At 33.4% G+C, this 11,839-nt stretch overlaps 1 protein-coding gene across 1 annotated transcript in view; it reads right to left on the reverse strand.

Annotated features, from left to right (window-relative positions):
- Positions 1-11,164, reverse strand: part of LOC142228509 (peptide transporter family 1) — a 29,612-nt gene extending 18,448 nt beyond the window's left edge. The window contains exon 1 of the mRNA XM_075298952.1: positions 10,942-11,164. Within this exon, the coding sequence (XP_075155067.1) occupies positions 10,942-10,957 (16 nt within the window). The 5' untranslated portion in view covers positions 10,958-11,164. The remainder of the gene's footprint in view (positions 1-10,941) is intronic.
- Between the last annotated feature and the right edge of the window lie 675 nt (positions 11,165-11,839).

The following is an 11,839-nucleotide window of genomic DNA, read 5'->3' on the forward strand; positions in this document are numbered from 1 at the left end:
TAATTTCAACATACGAAGTATTCGTGTTTGCAATGCATATCAAGTTTAAATAAGTTTAATTAATAAAATCATATAATAACAATACATAACAATCTTCCTTACTGAGACAATATTTTCCACACGTAATTTCTAAATGTAAGAAACAACTTTATTTGACTAAAAACTTAATTTTTGAAATTTATATTGTAGAATTGTTTTCAATAAATTAATGAAAGTTGTTCAGGGGAGAAATAATTGATACTTACATTAGAAAATTACTATGCGTTTTATATAGGCTTTTATTGTCTGAAAATAACCATTTTTAGTATATGAGCATCCTACAGAGATGATCTAGTGGCAATTTTCTGAGGTTTCTACACTCAAAAAAAGTGAACCCTATATTTCACTAAAGCCGATTTAATTCTATTTTAGTTCATGGTATTATTACGTTTTAAGAAAGTTTCCAAGACTTTATTAATTTTTTGCGTACGATAGTTAAATTAACTAAAACAGAGGAAAAAATTATACACAAATGAAGTATAAAGACTAACTAAATAAAATGTTGACAAACTTTTCTATAGAAATAAAATTTTAACAAAATTTTCTATAGAAATAAAATTTTGACAAAATGTTCTAAAGAAATAACATTTTGACAAAATTTCCTATAGAAATAAAATTTTGACAAAATTTCCTATAGAAATAAAATTTTGACAAAATTTTCTATAGAAATAAAATTTTGACATTTTCTATAGAAATAAAATTTTGATAAAATTTTCGCAGAAAAATAAAATTTTGACAAAATTTTCGCAGAAAAATAAAATTTTGACAAAATTTTCGCAGAAAAATAAAATTTTGACAGATTTTTCTATAGAAATAAAATAATAGTCTTTAAATTTGATATTATGTAATTTTTAGCATCTTTTGGCTTCGAAAAGTATATTTTTAATGCATTTTTAGTAGTTTTCCGCAAACATCATTTGATTTTAGAAAATGAAAATATCACAAAAATAAGTAAATAATTTTCGATAAATTCAAGAAAGTTTATTAGACATAATTTATGTTTTTCACTTGTTAAAGAAAATTTTGTAGTTAAAAAATTGGAGTTAAAAAATATTAGAATAAAGAAACTTTCTTCAAGCATAATAATTCCATGAACTAAATTAAAGTTAAATTGGCTTTAGTGAAATAGAGGGCTCACTTTTTATACCCTGCGTGGCACAGGGAACAGGGTATTATAAGTTAGGGCATATGTTTGCAACACCCATGTCCGTCTGTCCGTCTGTCCGTCCAACCGTCCGTCCGTCCGTCTGTCTATGAACACATTTTTGTGATGAAAGTCTAGGTCGCAGTTTTAGTCCTATCGACTTCAAATTTTCCACAAGTTTCTGTTTTGGGTCAAAATATAACCCTATTGAAATCTGTTCAGATTTAGATATAGCACCCATATATATCTTTCGCCCGATTTTCCGTCATATGACCACAGAGGTCAAAGATGTAGTCCGATTTACGTGAAATTTTGCACAGGGAGAAGAATTAAGATAGTAACTACGCATATCAAATTTGGTTGAATTCGGTACAGATTTCGATATAGCTCCCATATATAGCTTTCGCCCGATTTACACACTGAAAAAACAGTGAACCCACCAGGAAGAAAACTTTTGATTGATTTTAGAAAATTTTGAATATTTTTAGAATTTTTTAACTAAACAGTATTACAAGCGCTGGCATCGCGCCGATATCACAAAAATAAGTAAAAAATTTTCGACAAATTCAAGAAAATTTATTGGACATAAATAATTTTTTTCACTTTTTAAAGAAAATTTTGTAGTTTGAAGGAAAAAATTGGAGTTCAAAATTGCAAGAATGTCTTTAGTGACATACGAAGTTCATGATGGACGCTTTTGTAGTAAAATTTACAAATTTGAAGAAATAATGAACTATTTTATGACAAATACGAATTTAGTAAATCTCTATCCTTAACTTGTGTATAATTTTGTCCCATCTTTTAGTTCATTTAACTAACGTACGCAAATAATTATTAGAGTAAATGAAACTTTCACCAAATATAATAAGTTCATGAACTAAAATATAGTTAAATTGGCTTTAGTGATATAGTGAGTTCACTTTTTTTTGAGTGCACTCATATGACCATAGAGACCAATATTCTACTCCGATTTAGTTAAAATTTTGCACAGGGAATAGAATTAGCTTTGTTGCTATGCGTGCCAAATTTAGTTAAAATCGGTTAAGATTTAGATATAGCTCCCATATATAAAATCGCCACTGCACGCATAGAAGGAATATGATCACCTCAAACATGTTTCAAGAGCAAAATGTTATTTTTGTATGGTGACCATGTAACATGTTTGTCACTAAAATGTTATTTTCTCGTCAAATATAATCTGCTTGCCGAAATCACATACATGATTTCCGAGAAAATAACATGGTTGCGAAAACCATGTTACATGGTCACCACCCAAATATTCCTTCTCTGGGTGTGCTTAGTCGAAAACTTGTAAAAATGATACTAATTTTCCTAAACTTCCAATACATGTATATCGAGCGATAAGTCATAAATAAACTTTTGCAAAGTTTCTAAAATTACTTCAGATTTAAATGTTTCCCATATTTTGTTACTACCATCGTGTTCCACCCTAGTGCATTAGCCGACTTAAATTTTGAGTCTATAGATTTTGTAGAAGTCTATCAAATTCTGTCCAGATCGAGTGATATTAAAATGGAAGTATTTGGGACAAACCTTTATATATAGCCCCCAATACATTTGACGGATGTGATATGGTATCGAAAATTTAGATCTACAAAGTGGTGCAGGGTATAATATAGTCGGCCCCGCCTGACTTTAGACTTTCCTTACTTGTTTTTACTAACATTGTGTTCCACCACAGGGCATTAAGTCAATAGATTTTCTAAGAAGTCTTAAATATATTGTCCACTAAGAATCCTTAAATATATTCACCCTTATTCCTGAAGTCGCCCTCGCTCTCGTCGTCGCTTTTTGTCGTCTGTCGCTTTCAAGTCGGCTCGTCATTCATTTGGTATTCCTGCGAAGTGGTGACGCCGACGACGACAATTACTTTTTGTACCAATTACAATACTCGGTAATAAAAGGCCGATAACACTAGAAAACAATCAGCTGATGTGCAAAAAAAGAATTTTAATTTTTTCGGTTTAACGCCAGATACAAATCTATACACGCCTGGACTGTACATGTTTCGGTTCGGGCGAATGAACCTTTCCACAGCCTTTAGTATAGATCTGGCTGGGAGAGATAACTTAATTTTGGGCCCTTTATGCTAACTCCTTATGGAGAAAACATTTGGGAATTTACCTCTTACAAATTGAATCATCTTTTCTCCCACTGTACATCATCTTTTCATATAACTTACAAGTCACTTAATCTTATTTTTATTTCGTTTTGTTACAAAGTAATGCAACAACACGAAATTTATTTTTAGAAAGCTAAAGGTTTAAAATATTTTTATTTCTGACGCAATTCTAGCTCGGAAAATCAAGAAAAAATATTTAATTTGACGCGGAAAAATGTGGATATATATTCGAGGACAGTTAAAGTTTCCAAAACTACAAAAATGGCGACGACGCTGAGATCAATGGCACAAGGATCATCGTGAAAGAAAACAATCAGCTGATGTGCAAAACTGAATTTTAATTATTTGCGTTCAAAATGCTGTTTGTTTGTAATCCAATGTTGACTTGGAAAATCAAAATAAATGATAAATTTGACTCGGCAAATTATTTAGATATCTACATTAGGACAACAACAACATCCGACATATACAATTGGAACGACGTTGATATTATGTGTCCAAGGATCATTCAAAGTTCGACACAATTGTTACCTAAGTTTGGTGCTAAATAAAATACATTGGTCTTGAAGGATTTCTATTAAAAATAAATGGAATTGAAAATCAACACGTTTATTTTAATTGTACAGTGTTCTTTTCTATGATTTAAATGTGATGATCATAACTGCTATATATACTGATTTTCCCCCTTTTTTGTAATTGTTGAAGATTAGTCACTTTACCTCTTACCAATTTCCATTTTTACATTTATTTTTCACTTGTTCGATTAATAAAGTCTAAAAACCTTCTTCAAAAATTAAACACTAAACTCGTCGCCGGTAAATTTAAAGGCGACAAAAAGCGACGATGTTGGCGACAAAAAGCGACACCAGGAATACCGATTTTCTTCGACAGCAGAATATATCGACGAACGGAATACCAATTAGTGGCGATTGACGAAAAGCGACAAAAAGCGACGGCGAGGGCTACTGCAGGAATAAGGGCGATTGTCGGTTCAGATTTAAATGTATGTATATGGGAACATAAACCTTTATATATAGCACCCAACAAACTTGAAGGATTTCAGATGGTATCGAAAATGTAGATCACAAAGTGGTGTAGGGTATGATATAGTCGGCCCTCACGACTTACTTGTTCTTTTACTAACACTGAGTTCCACCCCAGGGCATTAGCCAACCTAAATTTAAACTCTATAAATTTTGTAGAACTTTGACAAATTTTGCCCAGATCTGGTCAGATTTAAATATATGTGTATGGGAACATAAACTTTTATATATAGCACCCAACACATTGGATATGCTAAAGTCGGCCTCGCCCGAAAAATATTGATTATAATTCACTTTTCACACTCCGAAAAAGTCTATAATTGGTTAGGTTAGGTTAGGTTAGGTTAGGTTATGTGGCAGCCCGATGTATCAAGCTCACTTAGACTATTCAGTCCATTGTGATACCACAGTGGTGAACTTCTCTCTTATCACTGAGTGCTGCCCGATTCCATGTTAAGCTCAATGACAAGGGACCTCCTTTTTATAGCCGAGTCCGAACGGCGTTCCACATTCCAGTGAAACCACTTAGAGAAGCTTTGAAACCCTCAGAAATGTCACCAGCATTACTGAGGTGGGATAATCCACCGCTGAAAAACTTTTTGGTGTTCGGTCGTAGCAGGAATCGAACCCACGACCTTGTGTATGCAAGGCGGGCATGCTAACCATTGCACCACGGTGGCTCTATAATTGGTATGTGTGCATCCTTCAACCAAATTGTATATATTATTACATATTGTTAATGTTTACAGAAATTTGTACTTAAACAATATTTCTACTTTTTTACATAAAATTTTCTAAAATATCATGAAAATTAAATAATAATTTAAATATAAAAAAATAAATAATATATAAAATAAATAATTTAATCCCTATTTACCAGAGGTTCCATTTCATATCTTTATATTATTGCAGTCATTTAAAGTACTTCAAAAACATGAATGTTTTGCGCGATTAGACAATGCTAAATTATTATCATTGTATGAATGATAAACATCCATACCTACTAACTTAGTGTCACAAATAACCAAAGCAATCAATGTTGTTGACGCTTTCGTTGGTTTTTGTTTTTTTTTTCTCTCAAGTTATCATCACTGACGATGATAAAAATAATATAACCATTTTAGTATCAAGTACCAAATACTTGCATTTTCATAGATAACAGAGCAAACTACACAATTACCCATAGTGATTGAAGAAAATGTTAGGCAGGGACAATGTTCCGAATTTATTATCATTCATGTAATTAATAAAACAATAAATGGGCCAGGTGCCAAAGATACCGTTGACGAGCTATAAATTTGACAAATTTTCAATAAATTTACTTCCAACGGCATTTATATAAAATACGTTCTGGTTCTGGTTATTGATATGTATATATTTATGACGATGAGCTTTTTATGAATATATATTCAATGAAATAATTCCAATAAATTGTAAAGATTAAAATATATGTACACTGAAAAAAATATTTACGTGATATTAAACCTAAATTTTAGGATGCGAAATTTACAAAATATTAAGGACAAATTTCTTTAAAATAATGAAATTTTAATTAAAATAAAGTTTATAATCTTTTTCATTAAATTTAGGACACAAATTTTGTAAATTTGCGTCCCTCCGTTAAAGTCGTATGTCTTTGAACTATGGCTAATTTTCCTTAAAGTAAAGAAACACATTTTTTATTTAACGAAATTGTCCTTAAATTAACTGAAATATTGAAACTTTAGATTTAAGATAAAAACGCTTCAAATATAGACTAAGACTTATTTTGAGGATTTAGCGTCTTTGGTTTAAAGTTTTTTTGGAATTAAGAAAACATTTTTTACTTTGAAGTATCCGTTATATTTTGGATTTTTAAACTGGCATTTGTTTGTACTTGAATAGCTTTATTAATATACCGGAAAAATAGTATGAAAATTCGATAAATGAGATCTGTATCCTTATTTTAATTTTAGAGATCCTAGATTTAAAGCCAGATAGGTCGCAAAAAAATTTCCTTATTTTAAAGAACCCGCATCTTTTGCTCGGAATCAATACCAATATCCTTAAAGGAAGGTCAAAATCTTTGGATCCAAGTAACCTTTTTTTTTTTTTTGAGTGTAGATTCTTGGTCACGGCAAAAAATTATAAGAGGAGGCTGTTTTTTATATCTATGTCGAATAACAAAGTTATCGTTCAACATAAATTCGGTTGTAATTCAGAGTACTATTGCAACCTTTTGGATCAATTAAATGTACAAAATGGCTTAAACACAAAAAAAATATTTTTCATCAAGACAACAATGGCTAAAATCAACGAATTAACGTGCGAGTTGCTTGACCACCCACCTTATTCTCCCGATTTAGCTCCCAGTGACTTTTACTTGTTCCCATATCTAAAAAAAAAATCCTTGGCAAGCGTTTTACCTCAAATGAAGATGCAATTACAGTTGTAAACCACTATTTTGAAGACCTTGAGGAAAACTATTTTAAAAAACGTTGGACTAAGTGTATTGAAGTTTCAGGAGATTATATTGACAAATAAAAATATTTTTGAAAACCTAACTATTCTCTTTCATTTATAGGCTAAGAAGTTTCCGAACCGCCCTCGTATACAGTCTTTATACCCTGCGCCACACTGTGGAACAAGGTATTATAAGTTAGTGCATATGTTTGCAATACCCAGAAGGAGATGAGATAGACACATGGTGTCTTTCGCAATAATGCTCAGGGTGCGTCCCTGAGTCGATCTAGCCATGTCCGTCTGTCCGCAGTTTATGTCCAATCGCCTTCAAATTTGGCACAAGTTCCTGTTTTGGGTCAGAATAGAACCCCAGATGTAGCTCCCATATATATCTTTCGCCCGATATGGACTTATATGGCCCCAGAAGCCAGAGTTTTACCTTGATTTGCTTGAAATTTTGCACCAAGAGAACAATAAGTACTATAGTCAGGTGTGCCAAATTTGGTTGAAATCGGTTCAGATTGAAATATAACTCTCATATATATTTTCGCCCGATATGGACTTAAATGGCCCTAGAAGCCAGAGTTTTAGCCCAATTTGGTTGAAATTTTACACTAGGAGTACAATTAGTAGTGTATTCAAGTGTGCTAAATTTTATTGAAATCGGTTAAGATTTAGATATAGCTCCCATATATATCTTTCGCCCGATTTTCCGTCATATAACCACAGAGTTCAAAGTTGTAGTCCGATTTACGTGAAATTTTGCACAGGGAGTAGAATTAAAATACTATGTATGCATGTCAAATTTGGTTGAAATCGGTTCAGATTTCTATATAGCTTCCATATATATGCTTTTCCGATTTGGGCAAAAATGACCAAAATACCCACATTTTCCTTATAAAATCGCCACTGCTAAGTCAAAAACTTGTAAAAGTGACTCAAATTTTCCCTTATTTCTAATACTATTTCCTTATTTTTAACCCTCAAAGAGAAGCATTTTAATCCGATTCGGTTGACATTTGGTATATGGTCTCTAACAACCATGCAAAACTTGGTCCACATCGGTCCATAATTATATATAGCCCCCATATAAACAAATCCCCAGATTTGGCTTGCGCAGCCTCAAAAAGAAGCAAATTTCATCCGATCCGGTTGAAACTTAGTACATGGTGTTAGTATATGGTCTCTAACAACCATGCAAAAATCGGTCCATATCGGTTCTTAATTATATATAGCCCCCTTCCCGATCCGGTTGAAATTTGGTACATTTCGCTAGTGTATGGCCGATAACAACAATGCGAAAATTGGTCCGTATAGATCTATATTATTTATAGCCTCCAAATAAACCGATCCCCAATCACAGAAAAATCACGATTGCCATTCGAGCCAAAAATAATCTACCAAAATTTTATTGTCATAGAAAATTTTGTCAAAATTTTCTATAGAAAATTTTCTCAAAATTTTATTTCTATAGAAAATTTTGTCAACATTTTATGTGTTTAGGAAGTTTTGTCAAAACATAATTTCTATTTATACAAAATTTTGTCAAAAATTAATTTCTCGAGAAAATTTTGTCAAAATTTTATTTCTGTAGAAAATTTATGAAGCATTTCATAGTTGGAGAGGAATATTTTGCAAAATCTTCCAAAACATCAAGAATTCTACAAGTCTACCAAACAGTAAAAAATGCAAAAATTGGTCCACATCGGTCCCCCATAGCCCTCATATAAAGCGACCCCAATATTGCAATTCTGGCTCTATAATGACCGCAAGAAGATATTCAAGAACTGAATATATACGTATTTAATCGACCTTTCTTTTGTCTACTATATATCCCTCATGGACTAACTTACACTTTAGAAGATGATGTTAAGAAGTTTTAAGATGTCTTGCCATCGGCCGCAACCCAAGTAATTTAATTGTGGATGACAGTCTTTAGTACAAGTTTCTACGTAATCCATGGTGGAGATTCGGCCTGGCCGAACTTAATACTTGTTTTGTATTATTATACCATCCACCATAGAATGGGGGGTATATTAACTTTGTCATTCCGTTTGTAACACATCGAAATATTGCTCTAAGACCCCATAAAGTATATATATTCTGGGTCGTGGTGAAATTCTGAGTCGATCTGAGCATGTCCGTCCGTTGAAATCACGCTAACTTCCGAACGAAACAAGCTATCGCCTTGAAACTTGGCACAAGTAGTTGTTATTGATGTAGGTCGGATGGTATTGCATATATTGGGCCATATCGATCCACTTTTACGTATAGCCCCCATATAAACGGACCCCCAAATTTGGCTTGCGAGGCCTCTAAGAGAAGCAAATTTCATCCGATCCGGCTGAAATTTGGTACATGGTGTTAGTATATGGTCTCTAACAACCATGCAAAAATTGGTCCACATCGGTCCATAATTATATATAGCCCCCATATAAACCGATCCCCAGATTTGACTTGCGAGGCCTCTAAGAGAAGCAAATTTTATCCGATCCGGCTGAAATTTGGTACATGGTGTCAGTATACGGTCTCTAACAACCATGCAGAAATTGGTCCACATCGGTCCATAATTATATATAGCCCCCATATAAACCGATCCCCCGATTTGGCTTGCGAGGCCTCTAAGAGAAGCAAATTTCATCCGATCCGGCTGAAATTTGGTACATAGTGTTAGTATATGGTCTCTAACAACCATGCAAAAATTGGTCCACATCGGTCCATAATTATATATAGCCCCCATATAAACCGATCACCACATTTGACCTCCGGAGCCTCTTGGAAGACCAAAATTCATCTGATTCAGTTGAAATTTGGTACGTGGTGTTAATATATGGCCTCAAACTCCCATGCAAAAATTGGTCGAAATCGGTCCATAATTATATATAGGCCCCATATAAACCGATCACCAGATTTGACCTCCAGAGCCCCTTGGAAGAGCAAAATTCTTTCCATTCGGTTGAAATTTGTACGTGATGTTAGTATATGGTATCCAGCAACCATGCAGGAATTGGTTCCTATCAGCCCATAATTATATATAGCTCCCATATAAATCGATCCCCAGATTTGACCTCCCCAGATTTGACCTCATGGTTGAAATTTGGTACGTGGTGGTAGTATATGATATTTAACAGCCATGACAAAAGTGGTCCATATCAGTCCATAATCATATATAGCCCCCATATAAACCGATCCGAGGTTTGGTTTTGGAGCCTCTTGGAGGAGCAAATTTCATCCGAGTCCGTTGAAATTTGGTACATTGTGCTATTATATGACCGTTAACAACCATGCCTAACTAGGTCCATATCGGTCTATAGTTATATATAGCCCTCAGATACATCGGTCCCAATCACACAAAAATTCGTCCATATCAAGTTCAAATTGTATATAGTCCCATATAAGCGACCCCCATATTTCAATTCTGGCTCTCTACGTACCGTGCAAAAGTCCATAGCGATTCGTAATTATTTGTGGACGTACCTATATATACTTTTTTGTCTAATATATACCACGTATGGACTAACTCACAATTTAGAAAACGATGTTAAAGAAGTTTTAAGATACCACAACCCATTTAATTCGATTGTGGATGACAGTCTTTCGTCGAAGTTTCTACGCAATCCATGGTGGAGGGTACATAAGATTCGGCCTGGTCGAACTTACGGCCGTATATACTTGTTTCAAAGTTGAAATTATCGACAGTGGCAAAGGTCAACGCACGGGTTTCATTAGGTCGTGGTTGATTTATTTATTCTCATCAGAAATCGAAGCAACAAATGGCAAACATTCTATAAACCTCAGGCTATGGTATATGCTGAGAATTTGAAATAAGAAGTCCAGATCTGAATGATACTTAATCCAATTGTTGATTAACCAAAATAATTTCCTCATTTCATTAGTAGTTTTTGTTTTACAATTTCTCACAGCACAGTTTTGTTTTGGTTTTCTTGTGAATATGTATATGCAAGTTAAAACACATTTTCTTACGGTCGAAAACAGATTCACATATATCACTGTTTCTAATCTTAAGTTTATTTTTTTTTTTTATAAATTGATTAAAAATTGATTTTTTATTTAATATTCCAAATATGTTTTGTAAATTAAAAATTTCTTTTTTTTTAAATATTAAATACCGTTATCATCCGCCATAGTGTTGGTCGATTAACGAAAACGCAATTTTATTTTATATCCTTTTTGTAATGGGGTATATCCTTATTCACAAGTAATCCACATTCGTTGGCCCAATTGTCCGTTGGGGACAGGATATGTATTTTGTTATGGAAGCCGTTAAACCGTTTTTACGTTCTAAAGAAACGCGTCCACGTCTGTTAACGGCACTCAACAGACTAATCAAACTTTAGCCAATAATCAAGGCAAGAGAAGAAAGTTTCAAATACGTTTACACGAACATACAAGCAGACACGCACACACACACGAATACACTTAGTAAAAGGGTGTTGCAAGTGTATTTCACCTGATCGTAGATGCCAATGGTGGGGACACTCAAAGGGGCTGCAATCATTTCTCGGTGTATTGTCATAAAACAAATCGAAATCTAGAGCAATTCAAGTAGAAATCGCATATGCTCTCTTCAACCCACTCCCCCGCTTATCAGATCATACTCTAGCTATCTTCATAAATACCTTGCTCCCTTCTGGCCTTGTCAAAATCACCTGGCATACTTCCTCGGGGTATAATCGACATACTTGTGGCGATACAATTGAAGAGTTAAGATGCGATAACACACAAATGGCTTATCAAAGTTTTAAGAATTTATGAGGCGTGTTTTTCTTTATGCTAAAAACAAACGCCAAACCCTTAACGTAGTTTAGAACCCACTTGGAGATGAAAAATACTAGGAAATGTCCGAAGCTAATGCCAATTCAATGCGATTTTTGAGTAGATTTGTTTCTCTATGGTTTTTATGTATATGCATTTTTGTAATTTGTTAACTACACTGAAAAAACAGCGATCCCACCACGAAGGAAAATTATGGTTAATTTTAGAAGATTTTTTTTTTAATAAAATTTT

This window comes from Haematobia irritans, chromosome 3 (assembly GCF_050003625.1).
Source record: "Haematobia irritans isolate KBUSLIRL chromosome 3, ASM5000362v1, whole genome shotgun sequence".
NCBI classification, from domain to species: domain Eukaryota; kingdom Metazoa; phylum Arthropoda; class Insecta; order Diptera; family Muscidae; genus Haematobia; species Haematobia irritans.